Source organism: Brienomyrus brachyistius, chromosome 19 (genome assembly GCF_023856365.1).
Source record: "Brienomyrus brachyistius isolate T26 chromosome 19, BBRACH_0.4, whole genome shotgun sequence".
Taxonomy (NCBI): Eukaryota; Metazoa; Chordata; class Actinopteri; order Osteoglossiformes; family Mormyridae; genus Brienomyrus; species Brienomyrus brachyistius.
The window spans coordinates 807,465-832,893 of record NC_064551.1 but is presented as its reverse complement, the minus strand read 5'-3'; the positions used below and the strand labels follow the sequence as shown (position 1 = coordinate 832,893).

Below are 25,429 nucleotides of genomic sequence, written 5' to 3'. Positions count from 1 at the left end.
ACACACACACACACACAGCAGTGATCAGTTGGACAGCGCCCCCTGCCCTAGCAGTGCCTCTTGCGTGTCCATTAGCTTTAGCACTGCGACATCTAACTCAGTGTAGTTCTGTGATTGGCTGTTGGCTGGGGGTCCTTGCCCTTTAGAAATGTCTACCTGTGTATATGTTCTACTGCCACTCTGCTCCTCAGGCTCCCATCAGAATGTGCACTGGAGCCCGTGTCTCTGGGGGGGGCTGACAGGGAGTTTAGCCTCTAGCCACGTGGACTCAAACAAATCTGAGTCTGGAACCAAAATAGCCCCCCTCCCTACAGCAGCGAGGTCATCAGCCTGTATCTGGGACACCATGTGTGTGTGTCCGTGTGTTCGTCTGTGTGTGTGTGTCTGTGGCTGTACGTCTGTGTGTGTGTCTGTGGCTGTACGTCTGTGCCTGTCTTTGCATGTGTGTGTGTGTGTGTGTCTGTGGCTGTACGCCTGTGCCTGTCTTTGCATGTGTGTATGTGTGTCTGTGGCTGTACGTCTGTGTGTGTGTCTGTGGCTGTACGTCTGTGCCTGTGTCTTTGCATGTGTGTGTGTGTGTGTCTGTGGCTGTACGTCTGTGCCTGTCTTTGCATGTGTGTATGTGCCTCTGGTTTCTCAGGAAAAAGACCTTTTTTTTGTCTGTCCACATTTTTCTTTCTTTTGCACCGGTACCACAGGCTGATGTCACCCTGTTTGCGAGGCCCTCAGCTACGTGCTTCCTGTTTCCTCTCTGTTAGCCAATCAGGATCCTGCAGCAGCTGTCACTTAATGGTCTTTCATTTTGCTGTATTAGATGTCTTGCCTTACAGTTCTCTCTCTCTCTCTCTCCCTCCCTCTTCCTCTCTCCCCCATTTCTCTATCTCTCCCCCTCCCTCTTTCTCTCGACCCCCCAACCCCAAGATGATCCTGACGGTGTACCTCAGTAAGGGTGAGCAGGCCGTGGCGGAGGTGCCCGTCACACCAGAGACGACCTGCCGGGACGTCGTGGATGTCTGCCGGGCCCCGGGGAGGGCAGCTGCCACCTGGCCGAGGTCTGGAGGGGCAACGGTAAGAGAGGAGCAGAGCGGCCTGGCTTTGGAGGCGTCACCGGGCGCAGGAGGCTGTAGGGGGAAGTGGCAGCACTCAGCACATGGGACCACGGGGTTTGGGGGCTCACTGCTGCCATCTGGAGGCTGGATGCCTGTCGCTGCTGGGACCTGGAGTCCTGGAGCTCTGTCACACACCATGAATGTCTTATACAGAGTTAAAATAGCACTGCTGTCCTATAATCCACTATCAAATGCATCTGCAGGGTGTATTTTATCGATAGTATAATGTGGAGTTTTAGTTAATGTTCAGTAGGTGACAGATGAGGTTTCAGAGGGTGCAGGTAGATGCTGACTTCCAGCCGCTGAGTGGCTCTCTAGTTGTCTTTGAGACCCTTGAACTAATGAGCACAAGCTCCCCAAAGGAGACGTCAAACCTGCTGCCCAGGCACCTGGTCCGAGTGCTGGTGCGCTTTTCCGGTACTCTGAGGGCCAGTTCCCTGGCCGAATAGCACCGGCACCTTCCGTAGGGAAGACTGACTGCTAGCTAACGCCTACGTCAATCAGCACCTTCACATTCATTAATGAGCCGCAAGACGACCTCCGTTCCCCTTTCAGCAGCGACGGTCCTGAGGAATGTGTGAACGTTCCCTCACCTTCACTTTTTGAATACTAACACGCACTGTTCAGTCTCCAGGGGTAGCTGCTTAAAGACTGTCCTGCATTTAAAATTCTAAGACCCTTAAATATGAGTGAAGTGGCAAAATATTCATGTATATGAAGAGCGAGTGTGTGAAATTGGACAAACTAGAGTGTGTGTGTGTGTGTGTGAATGACTGCACTGGCTCAGACGGTCCCTGTCCGCGTCCCTCTTATAATCCAGTATGCAGGGTGACAGTCACACCCCTCCCGGGGGCGTCCCCCGTCTGCGGGCTTGCTGCTGCGAGCCAGGCAGGGTGGGGGGGCGCCGTCTTCTGCCCTTGGGCAGGGTGACCAGCAGAATAGTGTTTCAGTAAAATCCTTGACTGAGCAGGATATCAATCTCACTGTACTTATTAGTGAAGATGATGATGCTGCTGATAATTAGACACTTAAGAGTGATGGCGAAGTCCTCAAATGGGTGTCATCTTTCTGAATGCATTTGGACGTGGGCGAACTGCAGACCCACACATATTACATGTAACACATATCATGCAACATGATAGTGTAACATATTACATATAACATGAAGTACCTGTCCTGGTGCTGGCTTGGTGGGCTAAGCCTCCCAGTTGGGCAAAGCGTTTAGCCCCCAGCTCTGAGGGAGCCACATGCTGGCTGAACTGTTGCTGTGAACCCCCCCCCCCCTCCCCCCAAGCTTGCTCTCACCTGCATGCGTCTCTTACTGAGAGCAAGATGGGGTAAGCAAAGAGACACCTTCCAATGTTCTTGTAATTGTGCAGATGGAAGATAACGGAGACCTTTCCCCAGGCTGGGACCCCGTGGCCCCCCAGGTCCAAACAGGAAGTGTCGCAGAGGGCGATTTCAGAAGCTTTGACATGCTGGCAGAATAGCACAACAGCAGCTGTTCACTGCAACCTGGAGTTGATTTCTCCAAAGAGTAGGGGGTGATTCTGGGGCTGTAATTCCTACAGGGGGGTCAGCCTTCTCATTAACCAATGATGTGTTATGAATCAGTGAGTGATAGGGGTGGGGGCACTCTGGGGACCAATGAGCTTTCAGCTTTATCAGTGCCTCTGTGGCCCCGCCCCTGTATACACCTCCGCCAGAAAGCGGACAGCCTTGGGGGTCAGAGGGGAGCCAGTAGGGTCAGACCTGTCTGTCTTTTTCCTTGAACGTGCCTCTGAAGTCTTCAGAAATGGGCAGGGGACACTCAGAAATGCAGCCAGTCTGTTTTCAACGCGAATGCGATTTAATCTGGGCCTCACATTACATGCACGTTTCAGTGATGTTGAGTCAGGCTTTGTGATGTCATTCTCCATATATGTATGTGATGCTTCCTTATCCTGCTGCCAGCAGCCTTGTTCGGTGGGCTTTCGCGGAACCAGTTGCGCCCTTCCTGTTTGTGTGGTTCTTCACAGTGATTGGCTGCTCCCTGCCTCCTTGACCCACCTCTTCCCGTCCCCCACAGAGAGAGCCATCCCGTCTGACCACCTGATGTATGAGCACCTACAGAAGTGGGGGGCCCGGAGGTCAGAGGTCAAGTTCTTCCTGCGGCACGTAGACTCGCCTGCGGAGACTGGCAGCCAGGGTGGGTGCTCCGGGGGGGGGGGGGGTTCTCCACCGCCGCCTCGCCTGTCTCTCACAATGCACCTCTGTATACAGAGAGATCACTGCCCAGAACATAGTGCCCATTATCAGCTGTACTGTAGGGCCCTAGGACAAGGTACTGACACTGAAACGTCACTGTCCAGTACATTCCAGATAAATAACTGTAGCTGAGCAATAATAATAATAATAATAATAAAGAAAGAACCAGATGGGTCGATTTTGTGGGAACACTGGGCAGGTTGTGGGTAGGTCAATGAATAGAAAATGATAACCATTTTAGATCAGTGTTTCCCAGTCTAATCCTCAGAGGCCCCCAGTCGGTCCATATTTTGCTCCCTCCCTGGTCCCAAACCGCCTGCGGCAGGTGTTCTGCGTTCTTGATTGGCTGGGAGTGAGTGAAGCTGTGGACGGTCTGGGAGTCCCTGTGGACTGGGATGAGTAACACTGGTTTAGACGACGGCAGTCGTTGAAGGGCGTTTTATATTTGTAGGAACAGGGCAGCAGCAGTTTGCATAAAGCTTGTGCATAAAGCTAAGACAGTAATTTGGCTGATAGTCAGTTTAATTAGTGTCAGCTCTGTGGTTCGCACTGCTCAAGCTGCAGTAACCTTCCACCCCAGTAGTCATGTCGTTCATGCTAAGCCTGCCCCCTGCTGGCCACTCTTTGTAGGGCATTACAAGAGCGAGGCCCCCGCATACAGCAGCCCCTGCCCCCCCAGCACCCGGAGCTTTAGGACTCGGCACTTACATCACAAATAAGTTGAAGATCTATTTTCACGATGCGTCTTTCACCTGATTATGTGGAAAAGATTCAGGCTTCCAAAGGCCAGGATCTGAGGCCCTGTGGGGGGGGCTTCTGCCAGAGCGGGGGGACGCCGGGCACTCTGTCAGCCGGGATGGGGGCACCTCTCGTGTCGTTGCATGACTGTACCATCTTTTTTCCTTGGCTTGTACACATGGATTCCATAAAGGTCACAGCTGGTCAAGCTTAAGTAAGTTTGCTGAGATATTATGGGGAACATTTTTGCAGTATCTGCTACACAGTGAAGTGGCGGATGATAGACGCAGCTCATCCAGGCGCAGCCACATGCACGACCTTCACTGCGTTGACTGTATATTTGACATATTTCCAGCTTTATGTCTGCTGGTTACAGTTAAATAAAGGGCATCTGTCACCAATCACAGTCTTCATTATATGACATCACCACATGGGTCTATTTTTTTCTCATTTTCAAACTCAAGGCTTCCACCCGTTGGGGTTCCGTCCCTCTGTGCTCGCAAAGTTGCCGGTTCAAGTCTATTATTATTATCCATCCATCCATTTTCCAACCCACTTATCCTACTGGGTCGCGGGGGGTCCGGAGCCTATCCCGGAAGCAATGGGCACGAGGCAGGGAACAACCCAGGATGGGGGGCCAGCCCATCGCAGGGCACACTCACACACCATTTACTCTCACACGCACACCTGCGGGCAATTTAGCATCTCCAATAATTCATCCGGAGTACCCGGAGGAAACCCCACGATGACATGGGGAGAACATGCAAACTCAACACACATGTGCCCCAGGCGGAGACTCGAACCCGGGTGTGAGGAAACGGCCCTAACCACTGCACCACCATGCCTCCTCCTCCTTCTTATCATCCTGTTGTACATCCGGTTTTAAGTAATGCGGTGATGTCATTCAATGAAGACTGATTGTTAAAGAAGTGAAACGCAAGCCCTTCCCTTGCTGACCCACGTCAAACCGCACCTCTGCGGTCGGTCCCCGTCTCGGTTATGTTTGCTGTTTTAAGACTCTGAAATTTACCATTTTAACAGTCATTTGGAGCACAAGACTAGGTTTGCCCAGCAGACTGCTTTGTCACCGGCCACCTTCGACCTCGGGTCCTGAAGCTGGGTGTCCTCAGCGTTATGAGAATTAATTTTACTTTTACCCAACTTAAGGACGAAAGCTGCTCTCTGTATCCTGAGTCTGTAGGAAAAGGTGCTTCTTGGGGCTTTTGGTGTTGCTCATGTCACACCGTCGTCTCGTCCTGCGATGCTTCTGACTGCCGCATGACAGCTGGAGCCTGGCGAGCTTGACAGCCGCAGCAGGAGATTAACCGCTGTCTCCGTACCTCTGCAGGAAACCAGCCATCCCAGGAGCAGGCCAACCGGAGGACCGCGGGCAACCCGGACAAGAGCTGCGAGAACGGGGTGGGTCAGCACTGCGCACTGCCATGCTGCGGACGGCTCGGCTGCCGCCCGTCCTCTCAGATCGTCTGCGGTCCGAGTGGGATGACGCTTAGGAATGGCGCCTCCCAGCTGGCGGCCGGCTGGTCCTGGCAGATTCCCTGTTCCATTTCATTAGCTGGGACTTGGGAACATCTGAGCCCATGATTCCCTGATTAATTAAAAGCTGATGTAATTAATTCCAAGGTGCTTAAAGTTTGCTTTAATCAAGACTTTCTGTGGCTATTAATAGGCCTTCCACATCATAAACCTGTGGATTTTGTTGAGCCACACAACCGTGAAGTGTAAGCCCACTTACCAGGGGCCTGTATCACCAATCTGGATTCCTTGCTTAGCCGGATAACTTGTCGGATTTAAGGTAGTCCGGGCTGAATGTAAGTGAACAAATATAAAGTCCATTTAAACTGTTTTTAAATGGACATTCAGCCCGGACTACCTTAAATCCGACAAGTTATCTGGCTAAGCAGGAAATCTGGATTCATGACACAGGCCCCTGCTGTGTTGTTGCACATGGAGAAGCTTGTTATTCCTTTACTAAAAGCCTGTTTTTCTCTTCATGAATTATAATGGTGTTTATAGCTACTAAGGGAGTGCAGCAGTTTTTATTAACCTTTAGTTGCATCCCTGCAGGCCCCAGCAGACTGATTTGCTCTTTTATTTACTCACAGGTCAGGTGAGCCAGTCCTTTCCTGCTGTAGATGTAAACAGCTGGTCATTTGCAAGGCATTATGGCTCTTTTGTTTGTTTTTAAAAAATAAGTGTGAACATATCTGGATGAATTTTTAACCCCAATTTTTTATTTCTTGCTAAATAACTAATGCTGAGAGTGATGGAATATTCAGTTTGATTTCTCTGCTAGGATGACCTTGGCTGTAATTCTTGGCTGCCTTTTGTTTGCATCACAGCCGACAAATCGGTCAAGGGCGGAGGTGTGTTTAGGGTCTCGGGCCTTTCCCCTCGGGTCAAGGGCGGAGGTGTGTTTAGGGTCTTGATGGGTTAGTCTATGGAACAGAGTTGTGTTGTCAGCTGGGAAAGTTGGGTGACTTGTGCTGCCCTGTGCAACTTTACTATTTAAACATGTGAAGATGGATTTAGTTAAATTCTGTCAAATTTCAGGTTATATGGCCTAGATGGAGGGGTGGCATGGTGGCGCAGTGGTTAGCACTGTTGCCTCGTACCTCTGGGACCTGGGTTCGAGTCTCCGCCTTGGTAAGCGGTTTAGAAAATGGATGGATGGATGGATAACCTAGATGGGTCAAAAACTTGGGACCAAGTGTTTGGATCTGTCAGTAAGGTGTGGGGCAGTCAGAGCTCTGGACTCAGTTATTTGCGATACATAGTATATATACAGTTATGGTGATGGAAACGCATAGTTGTCGTCCACTGCAAATAGCAGCATAGATGGCTGGACGATCTACACACTTCGAACTTCAAAGGTGTAGAAATGTGTGTAATTATTAAATCTGCTACAGAGTAACAAAGGGGAATTATCCCAACTTAATTACTGCGTGTCAAAACTAAGTTCAAGGCCTTCATTACTGTATTAGATAATATAAATAATTAAGGGTTTTTTATATGTTTAGTGGGAGGAATAGTAAAGGATACATGAGCCATCAGCTGGCTGAGCCGGTTACCAGCGTCCTTGTAGCTATGGCTCTAATCGCCTCAGAGGGGACGCTCACATAGCCAGAGACTAGGTGCTGTCAGCAGGAAATAATGAGCCGAGAACCCATGACAAGCTGGTGCTCACCGCCAGCGGGATCCCAGTCAGAACCCAAGACAAGCTGGTGCTCACCGCCAGCGGGATCCCAGTCAGAACCCATGACAAGCTGGTGCTCACCGCCAGCGGGATCCCAGTCAGAACCCATGACAAGCTGGTGCTCACCGCCAGCGGGATCCCAGTCAGAACCCAAGACAAGCTGGTGCTCACCGCCAGCGGGATCCCAGTCAGAACCCATGACAAGCTGGTGCTCACCGCCAGCGGGATCCCAGTCAGAACCCATGACAAGCTGGTGCTCACCGCCAGCGGGATCCCAGTCAGAACCCATGACAAGCTGGTGCTCACCGCCAGCGGGATCCCAGTCAGAACCCAAGACAAGCTGGTGCTCACCGCCAGCGGGATCCCAGTCAGAACCCATGACAAGCTGGTGCTCACCGCCAGCGGGATCCCAGTCAGAACCCATGAGAAGCAAGGCAAACCAGGGGATGATGAGGGCCGTTCCCTGGTGCTGAGCCATTCATGGCCATTTGGAGCGTCAGCAAGAGATACTGCCTAATGAAGAACAACAGAGCAGTGATGGTCCCCAGGATCTGAACAGAAATAAGTAACTCCAAGGTGTCCTTACCCAGAGAGATTGAGAGATAGATGAATAGTCAGTCAGTGAGGCAGCCAGTCAGTGAGGCAGCCAGTCAGTGAGTCAGTCAGTCGGTCACCAATGACCTGAGCCTACCTGAAGTCCGTACCCTGACAGTGGGGGGCGCTAAATCCCGAGCTAAAGCTTTTACCCCAGAGCAGCTGGCTCCGATTGGCTGAAGGATCGCTCTGCGGTCCGGGTAACCGTCTGAAAGGGTTGGGGTCCTGATTATACTCTGCTTTTCCTGACACGTGTGTTTGTTACGGGAAAAATGCTGAAAACAGGATAGACCTTCTCTTCTTATGAGTGGTTTGCGTGGGGATTCCCCTCTGCTCTGCTGCTGGGAGAGATGGCGGGGCAGGGTGGGGGGGGGGGGTTCTATTTCTGCCACACTCTGAATAGGTGGGATATCTGCCAAGTGGCCCCCTTTTTCAAACATCAGCCCCAGTGATGTCCCACTCTCACATGCACCTACTCTGAGGAGTCCCAGATCGGGCTGGATTTCTGCCATGTGTAGCTTCTGGTGGGTAATAACCGTGTTTGGGGCGCGGGGGGGGGGGGGGGGGCTTGCATCAGGCAGACATATAATATGGCACCAAATGAACAGACAGACACACACATTTGTTTTTATGGCTTTGTGTGGATCCCCTGTTCATTTCCTTGCGAAAAACCCTAATGTCAGTCACGACACCCTTAACCCCCACCCAGCCCTGACGTTAACCATAAGTAACCAGCCAAAATGCCACACAAGGTATTTTTACCTTTTTGATTGCATTCACAGATTTTATAAAATTGAGGTTATCCAGATGGGGACCTAAAAATGTCCCCAAAAGGAAGGAAGTTTCAGGTTTTGCAAACACAGAGAGAGAGAGGCATCTTCCTGCTCTTATTTTTGTGCCGCTGTCAATTTTAGAAGGGGAATTTGGTGGATTGGCATGGTGACGAAAGTGTACTTGTAGAATTGAATCCGCATTGGCGAGGGCCGCCTGGGTGATCGGGTCGCGTTTCTCCTGCGAGCCCAGTTTCCTTTACTAAGTGGAAAGCCGCCTGTCGCCAGCCTCATATTGTACAGATATATGTATCGCAGAGCATGGACACAGGGAGAGCCTGTTTCCTATAGCAATATAAATTATGTAACATTTCTACACTAACATAGCGTAGTGCTGTGTGCGCATGCAGTCACGCAGGCTTTCGCACACACGATACCCAGATGTGGAGTTAAATGGTGTCGTGGTGGAAGTCGGCCGCCCCTAGCGTCATGTCGCGGGGACACCGGAGCGCCATCGCCAGCTTCCCGCACGGATCGCGGCGACGTGCCGTGCAGCTGAATGCCGCCGCCTCTGCTATTTTGCATTATCCGTTTCGTGGCCAGGTGGCATTGTTGCTGCACCCCTCCCGGGTTGGGGGACTTGCCTCCGTTCTCTGTGTGTGGATCTGGCTTGTTCTCGCCATGTCGTGCAGATATCCTGTCGTTTCTCTGGTTTTCTTTCTCCCACAGTCATAAGTGCTGCAATCGGGGTTAATGGCGCCTCTGAAGCCTGTTGTACGCGTGAGCCCTCGGATAAATAATAATATCAGTAAAAATGCATTATATTTGTTATTTGATATTAATCTTAAAACTGAATAAATATGTGAAATTCATGTAGAGAGCCGTATAATATATGCCTAGTATAAATGAACAATAAAACATAGAGTATGATATATACATTTGTTCGGTGACTTAATTAGTTCCTGCGGAACCCAACAAGGCTTCATTTGCATTAGCGACAAACAATGTATGTCCCTTTTGTTACTGATTTATAAATAGGCCTATATATTAAGTATTTTGTTAAACAGCTTATGACAGAAAAAATGTTAATGTTGCTTTATGTGGGGAATATCGCTCTTGTTACTGAGTAGCACGGAAACGTATGAAATCCTACACCCTGTGTTTTGCACGGCAGTTCCTGAATCAGTGCTGACCCACTTATGTGAATGAAATGGACAATAAATCCTAGCAGAAGTGTTTCCATGAATACTTCATCATCCCAGCGGTGCTGTGCGCGCCGAACCCCCACATGCCGCCAGTCTTGATATCTGGCCGGTAGGCGGACGGCTGATTGGGTGGCGGGGAATTAAGATGGATGGATACGGTGAGCGGCGCCGGCTGATGCCTTGCTGGAGTGGTGCCGCTTGTTGATCAGGCGCTTTATTGTGAGAGCCAGTGACCCGTCGACGTGACCGAAGCTGCCGGGACGTCTCCGCCGTGCGCGCTCCTTTACTGCCCCGCGTCCTCCTACCCGCTTTTTATCGGTGTTTATTGGCTGCGGAGTGCGGTGTGGAGCAGAGGATATTTGGCGTGCTTCCCGGGGGGAGTCACCTGCTGCGGGGTTCAGCCGCGGGTTTGTTAAAAGGAGGAGAGGTGCATGAAAGAGACGTTTTGTTTGTCGGAGTGGAGCGTAGTATAATGGCTCTGTTAGAGCCGACACCTGCTTTCTTTCGGTGATACAAAACGGAGTTTACCCAAATTTTCATGTTGCATACAATATATGCATATATGTGGAAAAATCATCGGTGATGTTCGTTCCGTAGGCGCAGGTTCGGTTCGGCTTGGATGAGCGGATCTGACATGCGGTTTCGTCTGCCGCTGACAGGCTTCGTGGCTCCTGGGAGAATTCAGTCGCGTTTGCGGTTGACCGGGGGTTGGCCGGCCTGTCGACCTCTGAAGGTCCGTGAGAAAAGCTGCAGAGGACCCCTGCTGAAACTGCGACCGGCACGGCCGTGTGAGATCGTGCGGAAACAGCTATGAAAGCAGAATTTTGAATGGAGATGCTTAAACGCCCGGTATAAGGCTGGGTGGCAGCAGAATGGACCGGAACCCCGGGGAGGCCGTGTCCCACCACTGGGACACCAAGCTGCAGTCTGGCAGAGTGACAGGGGGGCAGTCCGACCAGGTAAGGTGCCCGGGCTTTTTGGACCCTGGCTCTGTTCCATTCTCACACAGGGACAGTAACATACCATCTTGAAGCCTATTCTAGGGTTAGGGCAGATGCATTTAACCATGCGCACGTCGTCGTCTGGGCAGTGTCCACTGGCGCTATCGCCGGACACCCGTCTGGTATCAGGCACTGCTGGCCCACTTTGGTTGAGGTGGGGTGTGAGGTTCAGCCTCTCGCCATGGTTCTGGTCCTGGATAACCAAGCAGAGGGACGGCAGTAGTTGTGTCTGCCAGGACACCGAGGATAACACAGTCGGCACAGTCAGTGTAAGGGCTCTGTGTGCTGCAGCGTCAGGCAAAGGCAGATCAGCAGCAGTCAGGGGCTCGTTAAACACCGGCTCATAAATACCCTGAAAAATAAACTATATCACGGCCGTGTGTGTAACGTGCATGTATGTATGTTTATGGGCAGAGTGAGGAAAGTGTGTGTGTGTGTGTGTGTGTCAGCGGATGTCCTCTCAGTGCTGGCCGCTGCGATGTCTCGCCTGTCCCGCTGCCTCTGCCCTTCACCGGGGTGCCAGCTGAGCAGGGTGCTCGAGAGCGCGCAGGGAGGCAGTCTTACACTCCTCTCACTAACGTGCACACACACTGTGCCTTGTGTGTGTGGGGGGGGCCTCTTTATAGAGCATGTATCTGCTGGAGGCTGCTCCAGGTTTTTAGCTGTCAGGAACAGCTGTCCTCCGCAGCGGCTGCATGCTGTGGCCCCGCTTCCCCCATTTGGCGTCCGTAGGGGGCAGCCAAGTGCTAAAAACATCATATTCTAACCTTACCTGGCGTTTGGAGCTTGTGCATAAATCGGGTTGGGCACCGTGGACTGGGCTATGCACTGCAGACTGGGCTATGCACTGCAGACGGGTTGGGCACTGCAGACTGGGCTATGCACTGCAGACGGGTTGGGCACTGCAGACTGGGCTATGCACTGCAGACGGGTTGGGCACTGCAGACTGGGTTGGGCACTGCAGACTGGGTTGGGCACTGCAGACTGGGTTGGGCACTGCAGACTGGGCTATGCACTGCAGACGGGTTGGGCACTGCAGACTGGGCACCACGGACGCAGGCAGCCACACTGGCTCTTTGGGGTGACTGCACTGGGACGCTCTTTCCTCTTTTTAGTTTTGTTCCTCAGCTGCTGTGGATCGGAACCCAGGGCTTTGAGGAGCAGGAAGCTTGTGACCCAAACCGCCTCGGCGTCTCTCCCTCTCTTTCTTCCCCATCTCTTTCTCTCTTTACCTAGGAATGCTGCGTGTTTCATCCATCTTCTTTCTTTTCTTTGTTTGTCGTCGTCTGTCTGCCTAAACCCCTATTATTCCAATGACGGTCCTCGAGGTCCGAGCACTGCTGGTTTCCCAGCCTTCCTTTACCCGTGGGGTGGGTGTGAAGCCTCTGACCAATCAGAATCAGTAATTATTAAACTAACTACTTGGGAGAACTGAAAACAAGGCCTGGATTTGGAATTGAGGTCCAGATTTGAAGATGAGGTCAGTGTGCAGAGCCCCCTGCTGGTCAGGAGGCCCCACTGCATGCTGCTTAGTGGTTTGGCTGTAGCTGAGAGGACGTCCTCCACGTACCCGAAAGACCAGCATTCCTCCCCAGCAATTTGCATAGCTGCCGTAGTTACACAGTGCTTGTCTTAGCGCCGTCTTTAGCTCCAGGAAACTGCTTATGTGGCTCTTTCTCTGCTAACAGCTTCATTTATATGAGGGTGCCTGTCGGAGGCCGGGGCAGCCGCGCTAATCAGGCAGTTAGCGAACATGCTGCTGGCGCAGTGTGCTGATTAGTGCTCGGGCAGGACCGGCTACTGGGCTGCTGTGTGTGTGTGTGTGTGTGTGTGTGTGTGTGTGTGTGTGTGTGTGTGTGTGTGTGTGTGTGTGTGTGTGTGTGTGTGTGTGTGTGTGTGTGTGTGTGTGTGTGGCGCGCGCAGTGGGGGGGATTCAGCCTACAGGCATCAGATTGCAGAGTGAATCCTCTGTGGGGTCACCCTGCTCCCCAACCTCCAGTGTTGCAGCTTAACCCCCTCGCCCCCCTCCCCACCCCCTGGCCGCCATGCAGCCTCTCCTGCGAGTGTATGACCAAGGGGCTGTGGATTTGGGGCAGGAGGGCGGGCTGTGACCCTGTGCTCCGGGCAGGTGGGGAGTGTGGGCACGGAGCCGGCCCTGTGCCAGCTGCAGGAGGTGGCCGCCTGGCAGCAGCAGCAAATCGAGGCACAGCAGCACAGCCTGATGGCTAAGGTTAGGCTGCACTGCCCCCCCCTCCCCCCGCCCGCTCACACCCCCGCAGGTCACGCGGGGGTGCCTCTGCCTATAGCAGTTAGATGATGGATGGATGGATGGATGGATGGGTGAGTGGATGGATGGATGGATGGATGGCATTACTAATGTGAATCTTGTGTGGAATGACTGAGGAGTTCTTGACTGCTTTGTGTGCTTCGCCCTTATGGTTTGCTGAGGGCAGTGACCTTAGACCGGCTGATTTATTTCCATGTTATGTCTGCAGAATCCTATAGGCTTGTTCAGATTTGGATTATTCTGCCTGCTAATGTCAGGTCTGATGAGTAATCGATGTGCTGTCAGGTTTAAGCCCCCAGTGCTTGTTATGTATGAGCCCTCGGTGAGCACTGTTCCGGACAGGCACGGCTGCCGCTGGTCAACCAGAGTCTTTTCCTGTGTTTTCCTGTGCGTAGAGTTTTCCCCATAGAAATGAATGGAAAGTCCCCACAAAGATATATAAGGTCATAAGATAATGTTTGTGTGTGTGTGTTTGTACATATGCTGTGCTGCTGATTCATTTGTTGGCTGTTAGCTAGCAATAAAAATACACAAATTTCGGCATATAGATTAAACATTAACATACTAATTAACCATAATTAACTAATTAACCATTGTGTTTTGGGCTGGATTTGCTTCTCCATTCAGCACTGGGGTGCTGGTCACCCCCCGCCCTGCTAACCGCGCGGCTGATCGGTCACCATGCATGACGGAGCACCTGACACCTTGTGGGATTCTCCTCCTGCGCAGGAGCAGCGTCTGCGGCACCTGAAGCAGCAGGAGCGCAAACAGCAGTCGCAGTTGTCCGCAGCCGGCAGCTCAGACGGAAAGCGAGAAGCTGCAGCGCTTGAAGGAGCGTGTGGACAGCCAGGAGGCCAAGCTGCGGAAGATCCGTGCCATGCGGGGCCAAGTGGACTGTAGCAAGACCCTCAACGGCTCCCTGTGTAGGTGGAGCCCGGCTGCGCGGCACTGCCTTTGGCCACGGAGCGGCACTCGCTCCTCAGCAGCGCATGCTGCCTTCTGCCTCCTGTGGGCATCTACACAGTGCACTGCAGTTTGACCCTAATCTACTGACATATTGCTTCCGGTTGACTGTGATGTAGCCTCTCGCCTCCAGGTTGTGGGTTTGATTCCCATCCTCAGCTCTATCTCTTTGTCTGGGTACGGCAGCAGGGAGGAGGGCAGGGAGCTGGACAGAAACAGGCTTCCCGGTGGGGAGGGGCAGAGGGAAGGAGAAGGAGGGAGAGGGAAAGAGAGAGAAGGGGGGTGGGGGAGAGTGAAAGAGAGAAAGGAGGGAGAGAGAAAGAGAGAGAGAAGGGAGTGAGGGAGAGTGAAAGAGAGAGAAAGGAGGGAGAGAGAGAAGGGGGTGGGGGAGTGAAAGTGGGAAGAGGGAGAAGGAAAGGAAGTGAGGGAGAGTGAAAGAGAGAGAAAGGAGGGAGAGAGAAAGAGAGAGAGAAGGGGGTGGGGGAGAGTGAAAGAGAGAGAAAGGAGGGAGAGAGAAAGAGAGAGAGAGAAGGGGGTGGGGGGAGTGAAAGAGAGAAAGGAGGGAGAGAGAGAAGGGGGTGGGGGAGTGAAAGTGGGAAGAGGGAGAAGGAAAGGAAGTGAGGGAGAGTGAAAGAGAGAGAAAGGAGGGAGAGAGAAAGAGAGAGAGAAGGGGGTGAGGGAGAGTGAAAGAGAGGGAAAGGAGGGAGAGAGAAAGAGGAGAGAGAGAAGGGGGTGGGGGAGTGAAAGAGAGAGAGGAGGGAGAGAGAGAGTGAGGGAGATTGAAAGTGAGGGAAAGAGATGGAATGAGGGAGAGTGAAAAAGAGAGAGGGAAGGGGAGAGAAAGAGGGAAGGGGGGAGAAAGAGAGAAAGAGGGAGAGGGATGGTGGGAGACTGAAAGAGAAATGGGGTTCCCAGGTTTCTGAATCGCAGCCTGTAGTGTGTGTGTGTGTGTGTGTGTGTGTGTGTGTGTGTGTGTGTGTGTGTGTGTGTGTGTGTGTGTGTGTGTGGGCTCACTCCGCTCGTGCTATGCTGCCCGTGTACCTCCTTGGGGCCCAGGCTGCACTCTCCCCCCCCCCCCCCCCCCCCCCCCGAAAGCTCCTTACAGCCGCTGGAGGTGCTGATGTCACTCTGCAGCTGCTCTCCCCGTCAGGCCCTCGCTAAGCATCCCAGCAGCTAATCCACACGGCGTTCTTTAGTACTTTAGTCTCTACAAACAATGGCTTTGCTGGCCAGCACTGCAGCCTCGCAGCTCCACGCCTTTGAGTCTCGTGCCCCTGCCTCATGTCTCCTCCCCACATTCACGCGCATTTCCTCTGCTTCCGAAGCCCCCGCTTCGCCCCTTGCCTCCTGGGATGGACCCCGGGCTCGCTCTGGGTGTCGTTACGTCACTCGCTTACAGAACACGGGTAGCTGGATGATGTTAAACAATGAAGCTCTTCACAACTGCAGAGTGAGCAACAGAAAATGCGTCGGGTAACTAACACCTGACATTCGGCAGCAGCAAGCTTAGGCTCAGCTGGGCGGGCGAACCAGCCTCGGCTCTGCCTGGGGGTCGCGGGAGACTTCGGCAAATGACATAAAAATGAGCCAATGCCTGAGATGCAGGATATCTGGCATGCAGATTCTGCAGCTATGATGTCAACAGAGCACTGCGCAGCCTAACGGCCCCACTGTCGCCCCCTGGCTGCAGCTGCGGAGATGGAGCACATCAACGGCATGTTCCTGGAGAAGCAGCAGGAGCTGCAGTCGGCTGTGCTGAAGGTGGAGCAGCTGACGCAGCAGCTGGAGGAGCTGCGCAGGGCCAAGCTGGGTGGTCAGGTGCCCGGGACGGCTGCGTTGGAGCTGCGCAGGCTCTACCAGGAGCTGCAGGTAATGCACCTTTCACAGTGATGCAGAATTGTCTGTTGCAGACGTTTTTCAGACAGGTTTTATGCTTTGTGGGTAATCGCAGTTAATCACGGCTGGTTAATGAAGCAGTCCATTTTGATATACGCCTGCAGTGTGTATAATCAGACTTATGGGATGCCTGCCCCCCCTCCGGCCTCTTCCCCCCTCGCCCCCTCCCATTACAGATCCGCAGCAAGCTGAACCAGGAGCAGAGCAGCCGCCCTGCAGCAGCACAAGGACTTGCTGAACAAGCGCAACCTGGAGGTGGCGCTCATGGACAAGCGCATCAGCGAGCTGCGGGAGCGTCTGCACAGGAAGAAGGCCGAAGCGCCCCAGAAAGGGGACATCCCGGTAGGCCCCGCCCCCACTAGCCTTCCCATGGTGCACTGCTCCCCTGCAGTTACGCCATCGTCCGCTGGAAGACGAGCTCCTCGCCACCGGTTGTCGTCGCTGCAGAGTGCAGGGCGTGCTGGGAAATGCGGCTACGGTCACTCCAACGAGCCTCTGTGTCTCTGGCCCCCAGGCGGTGATCGGTGGCCCCGGAAGGGTGGCGACCGTGGGGCCCTTCATCCAGGTCCCCATGCCGGAGCCCGTCAAGCCGCAGCCCTCCGCTGCTAACCCCGTGGTGGGCCATGCGCGCCCCAAGGCAGGTCTGTGCCCCCCCCCTCTGCTTTTGCTGACTTGTGTGTCCCTGTACAGCGTGAAAGCTGCTCTCATGAATCTTCCCCCCCCCCCCAGCCGGTGACCCAGGCTGGCCACCCCTGAAGCCCCCTGACTACAAGGACGTCACTTCGGATGCAGCTTTGAAGAGCCGGCCCCCACCACCCCCACCGATGCCCCCTACAGACCGGGTGAGGGTTGCCTTCTCAACCTGTGCTCTGCCTTTTCCTCTTTCTTTCATCCCTCGTTCACACGCATTATCTCATCATGGTTATAGTCCCCCTGCAGGTCGTGACCCCATACCCTCCAGGTACCTCACCCCCTTTATGGCCCTCACCCCGCTTTCTTCATGTGTCCACCAGGAGGCCAACACGGTGGGCTCGGGTCCTGCTCCCGGCCCCACCCACGCGAAGCCCCTGCCCCCCCCGTACGGCAGCCACTGTGCTGCAGCGCGGCTCTGTGCGGCAGGCTCCGCCGGCTCACTGGAGCGGCCCAAAGAGCCGCCCCCACGCCCACCCTGGCCACGCCCACCCCCACCGCCTGGCTCCTCCTCGCAGCAGATCCAGCAGCGCATCTCGGTGCCGCCCAGCCCGGTGCCCCCCGCCGGAGCGGCCCGACCCCCCACCGCTGCCTCCGGCTGCTGCTGTGCGCCCCTTTGTGCCCGACAAGGCGGCGCGGCCTCAGTCTCCTCGCCGGGCCCCGCCCACCGTGAATTCCAGCTCCATCTATCACATGTACCTGCAGCAAGCAGCACCTAAGGCTGGCGGCCCCCCCCGGCAGCAAGCCGGCTTCCAAAGCAGGTGATCGGGAGGGGAGCGGCCGGGGAGGGGAGCGGGAAGGGAGCGGCCGGGGAGGGGAGCGGGAAGGGAGCGGCCGGGGAAGGGAGCGGGAAGGGAGCGGGAGGGGAGCGGGAGGGGAGCAGCCGGGGGAGCGGGAAGGGAGCAGCCGGGGGAGCGGGAAGGGAGCAGCCGGGGAGCGGGAAGGGAGCGGGAGGGGAGCGGGAAGGGAGCAGCCGGGGAGGGGAGCGGGAGCGGGAAGGGAGGGGAGCGGGAAGGGAGCGGGAGGGGAGCGGCCAGGGAGCGGGAAGGGAGCGGGAAGGGAGCAGCCGGGGAGGGGAGCGGGAAGGGAGCAGCCGGGGAGGGGAGCGGGAGGGGAGCGGGAAGGGAGCGGCCGGGGAGCGGGAGGGGAGTGGCCGGGGAGCGGGAAGGGAGCGGGAGGGGAGCGGGAAGGGAGCAGCCGGGGAGCGGGAGCGGGAGGGGAGCGGGAAGGGAGCGGCCGGGGAGGGGAGCGGGAAGGGAGGGGAGCGGGAAGGGAGCGGCCCGGGGAGGGGAGCGGCCAGGGAGCGGGAAGGGAGCGGGAGGGGAGCGGGAAGGGAGCAGCCGGGGAGGGGGAGCGGGAGGGGAGCGGGAAGGGAGCGGCCGGGGGAGGGGAGCGGCCCGGGAGCGGGAAGGGAGCGGGAGGGGAGCGGCCCTTGCCGGGCCATACAGCTGCTACTGCCCCTTGCTAGCTACCCTTACTGTTTGTCCTTCAGGAGAATCTGAAATGCACCTTTGATAATGACGACATCGAGGCCTGACACGTAACAGAAAGATTGCTGATTCTGTCTAGTTCTTTCAAGCATGGTACATGTGGTAGTTTTGTCTGCCAGGCAGCAGAGGGCACAAGGCAGGGACACCCTGTACGGGACGCCAGCCCATCGCAGGATTAGCTGCAGCACTGCTGTGTAACCTGCTCCCTCTCTCTTTCCCCTCTCTGCTTCCCTCCCCCTCTCTCTCTCATCCTCTCTCTCTTTCCCATTCTCTCCCTATCCTCCCTTCCCTCCCTCTTCCCTTGCTCTTTCCCTCTATCTCCCTCCTTCTTTCATCCCCCCCCCCCCCCTCCTGTGTGCAGTGTACGGGAAGCCTTTGCTGCCTCCTGGCTCCCTGCCCTCCTCCCCGCTGCTCTACACCAGGGGCATTCCGGCGCCCAGGGGCCCGGTGGGGGGTGAGGCCGATGCTGAGAGCAGCCCAGCGGAGAGCCTGCCCCGGCCGCTGAGCCCCAGCAAGCTGACGCCCGTGGCGCACTCCCCACTGCGCTACCAGAGCGAGGGCGAGCTGGAGGCACTGCGCCGGCGGCTGGCCAACGCACCGCGGCCCCTTAAGAAGCGCAGCTCCATCACGGAGCCCGAGGGCCCCGGGGGGCCCAACATCCAGAAACTGCTGTACCAGCGCTTCAACACGCTGGCGGGCGGCATGAGGGCGGGGGCGGAGCCACCTTCTACCAGCCCACCCTCCCCACAGGGCTTCTAGCCGACGCTGACAACGGCAACCTGCCCGACCCCCCTGGCCCTGCCCCGGGCTTGGGGCAGCCGACCGCCCCCCCCCACTGTCCGATGCCATCGACAACCACCCACTGGCCCCCTCTTCTGACGACTCGGCCAGCCGCTCCTCCGAGGACAGCAACAACAACCCGGCAGGCCCGCCGGGCTCGGCGGCAGAGAGCGGCCCGCTGGAGGAGGCCGGCGCAGGGCGGCTGGCGGTGAGTGGGGGGGCTGCCCTGCTGGTGGTGGGGGGGCTAATTAAACAGCAGCACTAATTAAAGCCAGAGCTCCACCTCCTGGCCGCATTCTTGTGATGTGTGGTGTAACTTAGCACCGCCAGCCGCCTGCGATATCAGATTCTTACCGTAATTATTTCCAGATATCAAGGCTTTTATAAAGTACCTGCTACATAATAATGAAAAAAAACAAACATAAATGTTAAGTCGTACCTCCGAGTGTAACTGGCTCTGAGAAACCCCTCAAATGGTGAGAACTTTCCCATGAATTTCAAGAACCAGTCACATAAATTTTACTGGAAAACGTGTGATCTGTTCCGGGGGGTGTCCCTAGAGCAGGATCTCTAGGTTAGTTGGGTTAACATCAAAACTGGAAGTCAGGTTTGTCCAATAGGAATGTTCCTTACTTAAACTCGTATTGGATGAGCATGATGTCTAGCTTAAGTTAATCCAGCTGAGAGATCCTGCTTGGCGGAACACCCCCTTGGTCTGTCTATGAAACCCTAGTAAATCTCCCCAAAGTATTCTATCCATAGCACTTCTTTGACCCCCCCCCCCCCCCCCCCCCCCACACACACACCTTCCAGGAGAAACGTACCAACCTGAAGAAGCCGGACTCGCAGCGGACGGGCCGCGGCCTGCGCGTGCAGTTCAACCCGCTGGCCCTGCTGCTGGACGCCTCTCTGGAGGGCGAGTTCGACCTGGTGCAGAGGATCATCTACGAGGTGTCAGCCTGCCGCTCGGCCAGCACTCGCGGACACGCGGCAGACGGGGCGCTCACAGAGACTTAAGGCCGATCCACACTTCTGCGTAGAATCTGCCGTAGGTAAGCCGCAGAAGTGTGGATGTCTGTACATCTGCAGCAGGGGTCACAAATATCTATGTACTTGATGATGGACTGATGATGATTATTGGCACTTTCACACTGCTACTTTTTCAGGGACCAGAACCTTTTTTCTGGAACCAAATTCTTGTCGCATTCACTGTAGTTCCTGTCCAGTGTCAGCGGTGCTGGCAGTGAAACTTGGCAGCGCTTATTAGAGGGATAACATTACATAATTCTGTGGAAAATGAAAGATCGATTTGCTGGCCAGATTCATTTATGAATTATAAACATGTTGCAGGTTGTATAAGTAAAATATAAATAAAAGGTTGGGTCCCATTTTGGGATAAAGTCCCAGTAACTAACCAGTAACTAACCCTAACTAATAATATGCCTTTTTATCCCCATTGCCTTTGGCATGGAGGTGCAGATTTTGTTTGAAATTATGTGTGAAGTAGAGCTGTCATGATCACTCGATTACTTAAAAGCATCGATTAAACGTTTCCTTCTCGAATTACTTGGCACTATGGGCTGAAGGGAGGTGGCGCATCGAGGAAGAGAGTGAAAATAAAGAGCGAAAACCGTCAGTTGTGTCGAACTTCGCGTTAGAAGTGAATGAAAATGCAGTGGCCTGTCAGAATTGCAGAGCGTAACTTAAATATCAACAGAGCAGAACTGCAAAGCAGATGCATCCCAAAGAGGACTTTCGGGGTTTGACGGACTCGTCCCAAAATGCGAGGTTCTCCATAGATATGTGCTCTTTAGCCTCTGTCATCACTTTAACTTTAAATCAGTTTGCTTATTTTACTTTCTACGATTCCTCTATGGCAACATATTAATAATCGCTGCTATAACAGAAGGTAGCCCTGTCATCTTACATCCCCTCCCTGGGCGCCATTGTGGGTGGCAGCCCTTCGCGGACAGCTTACTCTACATGGAGCAAGCTGAGGGAGGCGTAAAGACAATTTCCCCACAGAGGGATCAATAAAGTATCAATTAATTAATACGGTCATGTTCACCATATTTATTTTTGCAAACATATCGTGTGTTTTGAGAGGGTATTCATGTTTTTTGTGACATTCAAGAGCTGAAAATAAATTCCATTTGGTTAAATAACTAATCTACTAACAAAGTATTACAAGTTGGTAATAATGTCAGTAGTCGTGCCAAGAGACACACCAGTATTGACAGTCACTGAGCAAAGCAAGCATCACCTCTGTGAAATACTGTACATATATTTCCACACAGCGGAAGACGAATGCCTTCTCGTGTCCTTTTCTCCTTTTCGCTCATTTTTGTTAATTTGTCACGAATGTGATGCACGGCCATGACTGAGTCAAACAGCAGAATGACAATGATCATTTTCTCGGAGAGCTCATGCAAAAGCGGTGAACTTTAGACGGATTTTTATAAAAATACATTACTGGGTACTTCTGAAAAGGAGCCATCGTCATCGTCGTAAAGCTTGCCGAGTTTTGTTCCCTATGACCCGCGGTCCGCAGTGGGTAGTGCTGTCGCTGCAGACCCCCGCTTTGTGCGTGTGCAGTGTGGACGTTCACCCTGTGTGGGCGAGTCTTCGCTTTCCTTCCACTGTCCAGACACATGCAGCTGAAATGGATTGCGATGCCTTAAATATATAAATTGCATTGCCTAATATATAAAGTTATAAAAAGGGCAGAGTGTAAGCAGGTATTAAAGGGCCCCTGTCATGTCCCAGTCTAAGTGGGGACTAGGTGACCTAGACCTCAGAGAAGGTGCCGTGCAGATGAGCTTCTGCTCCTTTGCACTCATATGCAGCTCTACTGACACATGATTTTCATTGATCCTGGACAGTCTTTGATAGCAGAGACTCCCCTGTGGGTGTTAACGGTCAGATCTCAGTCTGCCCTAAATAAGTACAGGTTCCTGACCTCGATATGGCTGCAGCGGGCTGTAGCAGAGTGAACGCCTCTTCTACTGACCCCTTTGCTCAGGTGGAGAACCCCAGCAAGCCAAACGACGAGGGCATCACGCCTCTGCACAACGCTGTGTGCGCCGGTCACCACCACATCGTCAAGTTCCTGCTGGACTTCGGCGTCAACGTAAATGCCGCAGACAGCGACGGCTGGTGAGCGTGCGTGCGACCCGCCGCCCCACGCAGCCCTGACCGCAGCCCGGCCCACCACACTCTGTGTCGCCCCCCCTCCAGGACGCCACTGCACTGCGCCGCCTCCTGCAACAGCGTGCAGCTCTGCAAACTGCTGGTGGAGTCGGGGGCCGCCGTCTTCGGTACCACCATCAGCGACGTGGAGACGGCCGCCGACAAGTGCGAAGAGATGGAAGACGGTTACCTTCAATGCTCGCAGTTCCTCTACGGTGAGAGAACGTCGGGAAGCGGGTCTGATACAGAGAGTGAGAGGGAGAGAGAGAGAGAACGTCGGGAAGCGGGTCTGATACACAGAGAGAGAGGGAGAGTGAGAGAGAGAGAGAGAGCTCCAGGGATGGGGGTCTGATACAGAGAGAGAGAGAGAGAGGGAGAGAGAGAGAGAGCACCTCGGGAAGCGGGTCTGATACACAGAGAGAGAGGGAGAGTGAGAGAGAGAGAGAGAGAGAGAGAGAGAGAGAGAGAGAGAGAGAGAGAGCACCTCGGGAAGCGGGTCTGATACACAGAGAGAGAGGGAGAGTGAGAGAGAGAGAGAGAGAGAGAGGAGAGAGAGAGAGAGAGAGAGAGAGCACCTCGGGAAGCGGGTCTGATACACAGAGAGAGAGGGAGAGTGAGAGAGAGAGAGCTCCGGGGATGGGGGTCTGATACAGAGAGAGAGAGGGAGAGAGAGAGAGAGAGAGAGAGCTCCGGGGGATGGGGGTCTGATACAGAGAGAGAGAGGGAGAGAGAGAGAGAGAGAGAGGGGGAGAGAGAGAGAGAGAGCTCCGGGGATGGGGGTCTGATACAGAGAGAGAGAGGGAGAGAGAGAGAGAGAGGAGAGAGAGAGAGGGAGAGAGAGAGAGAGAAGAGAGAGAGAGAGCTCCGGGGATGGGGGTCTGATACAGAGAGAGAGAGGGAGAGAGAGAGAGAGAGAGAGAGCTCCGGGGATGGGGGTCTTGCATCTGCATCGTTGTCTTTGTCCTCTATGTAGTCACCATGTTCCTCGTGACATCACTGTGTTGTGATGTCATCCCCTTCTGTGTAACGCCCCCCGTGGGTTTGACCCCTTCACAGGCGTGCAGGAGAAGCTGGGAGTAATGAATAAGGGGGCTGTGTACGCGCTGTGGGACTACGAGGCCCAGAGCGCCGACGAGCTGTCCTTCCGCGAGGGCGACGCCATCACCATCCTGCGGCGCAAAGACGACAGTGAGACGGAGTGGTGGTGGGCGCGGCTGAAGGACAAGGAGGGCTATGTTCCCCGCAACCTTCTGGGGGTGAGCTCCACCTTTAGGGCGGAGCCTGTGCCGTAGTGGGTGGGGCTTCCTTGGGGGGTGTGGCAGCCGGGGGCTCCACTTAAATGATGAGAATTTGGATTCGGTCTTATTTGAAGGTTCAAACACTCGCTTTTTATTTACTTTTATAAATCTTTTATAGTACCTCAAAATTTTCTGGAAAGTTTTTGAGAAGATGAGTCTTTTTGACTGAACAGTAAGAAAAGGAGACAGAGGTATTCATGCATAGCATTGAACATATACATTCGACATATTTAGCAGACGCTTCTGTCTAAAGTGACGTACAAGTCAGGCGAACCGCATGTTACAAACATATGTCCTGTCAAGGAGTCGGCTACGCATAAGGGCACCTTTCATTTTGCATTTAAGCTGGCAAATTTCAGCTTTACAGAACTGTGACCCATCTTCCCATGATAATTCAGATGCCTAATTAATATAACTTTGCCTGAAAGTCTTTGTTTATGTGCAGCTTGCCTTACTGCTCAGATTACCTCTGATCACAGGGTTACTGCAGATCTGTGTGCTTTGCCTTTAAAAATCAAGGTTTAAAATCGTCCAGGAATTTGATTCATGTAGAATTTACATTGTTACTGTCATGTTTAGTTCACTTAGTCAGGATTATTCTTTCGCACCAGGTACAGTGGGGATTTTATCTTATGTCCTACTTTGGACCCCTGCTTGCTCTCCATTCTGGGGTCAGTGGGACAGCCAGCAGAGTCTCCGGAGCACTGGGGGTCAATGGCCTTTCTCAGGCCCAGTGGTGATGGGATTCAAACCCACGCCCTTCCGGATGCAGACACAGAGCTCTATCACTCTGAGACTCGCAGCACTCCACAGTTGCTGTATGGATACTGAGATACTGAAAGCTGAAGTGTCTCTAATGAAGGTGCCCATAGGAGAGGCTGTTTTGTGTTATTGCTTCAGTCTGATTGGTACTGTGGGGTGTAACAGGTAAGATGGAGACAGCACCCCCTACGGTTTGGGTAAATATTTTTTATGTCAATCTGTCTCCCTGCAGCTGTACCCCAGGATAAAGCCTCGGCAACGGTCTTTGGCGTGAGGCCCTGTTGGCCCTCACCTTCTCCTGGAGAAAGACTGCAATGCTGGGTATTGCCTGTGCCCTGGTCCTGCCCTGTTCCTGCCCTGACCGCACCCTGTTCCTGCCCTGGTCCTGCCCTGACAGTCCTCTTACTGTGCCCTGACCGCGCCCTGTTCCTGCCCTGGTCCTGCCCTGACCATACCCTGACCGTGCCCTGTTCCTGCCCTGACAGTCCTCTTACTGTGCCCTGACCGCGCCCTGTTCCTGCCCTGGTCCTGCCCTGACCATACCCTGACCGTGCCCTGTTCCTGCCCTGACAGTCCTCTTACTGTGCCCTGACCGCGCCCTGTTCCTGCCCTGACCGCGCCCTGTTCCTGCCCTGACCGCGCCCTGTTCCTGCCCTGACCGCGCCCTGTTCCTGCCCTGACCGGGCCCTGTTCCTGCCCTGACCGCGCCCTGTTCCTGCCCTGACCGCGCCCTGTTCCTGCCCTGACCGCGCCCTGTTCCTACCCTGACAGTCCTCTTACTGTGCCCTGACCGCGCCCTGTTCCTGCCCTGACCTCGCCCTGTTCCTGCCCTGACAGTGCTCTGACCATGCTCTGACCGTGCTCTGACCATGCCCTGACAGTCCTCTTACTGTGCCCTGACCGCGCCCTGTTCCTGCCCTGACCTCGCCCTGTTCCTGCCCTGACCGTGCTCTGACCATGCCCTGGTCCTCCCCTGACCATACCCTGACCGTGCCCTGGTCCTGCCCTGACCATACTCTGACCGTGCCCTGGTCCTGCCCTGACCATACTCTGACCGCGCCCTGTTCCTGCCCTGACCGCGCCCTGTTCCTGCCCTGACCGCGCCCTGTTCCTGCCCTGACCGCGCCCTGTTCCTGCCCTGGTCCTGCCCTGACCATACCCTGACCGTGCCCTGTTCCTGCCCTGACAGTCCTCTT

General features: G+C 54.4%; 1 protein-coding gene across 1 annotated transcript in view; it reads left to right on the top strand.

Annotated features, from left to right (window-relative positions):
- LOC125715187 (apoptosis-stimulating of p53 protein 1-like) overlaps positions 1 to 24,664 on the top strand; it is a 33,247-nt gene extending 8,583 nt beyond the window's left edge. Inside the window, 23 exon segments of the mRNA XM_048986492.1 lie at positions 922 to 1,018; positions 1,021 to 1,068; positions 3,178 to 3,297; positions 5,443 to 5,513; positions 13,007 to 13,108; positions 13,895 to 13,969; positions 13,971 to 14,088; positions 15,819 to 15,997; positions 16,201 to 16,230; positions 16,232 to 16,366; positions 16,539 to 16,665; positions 16,754 to 16,866; positions 17,038 to 17,270; positions 17,272 to 17,446; positions 17,448 to 17,475; positions 18,566 to 18,907; positions 18,910 to 19,032; positions 19,035 to 19,192; positions 19,798 to 19,935; positions 22,007 to 22,140; positions 22,222 to 22,388; positions 23,230 to 23,429; positions 24,466 to 24,664. Coding sequence (XP_048842449.1) covers positions 922 to 1,018; positions 1,021 to 1,068; positions 3,178 to 3,297; positions 5,443 to 5,513; positions 13,007 to 13,108; positions 13,895 to 13,969; positions 13,971 to 14,088; positions 15,819 to 15,997; positions 16,201 to 16,230; positions 16,232 to 16,366; positions 16,539 to 16,665; positions 16,754 to 16,866; positions 17,038 to 17,270; positions 17,272 to 17,446; positions 17,448 to 17,475; positions 18,566 to 18,907; positions 18,910 to 19,032; positions 19,035 to 19,192; positions 19,798 to 19,935; positions 22,007 to 22,140; positions 22,222 to 22,388; positions 23,230 to 23,429; positions 24,466 to 24,507 — 2,955 coding nt within the window. The 3' untranslated portion in view covers positions 24,508 to 24,664.
- The last annotated feature ends 765 nt before the right edge of the window (positions 24,665 to 25,429 follow it).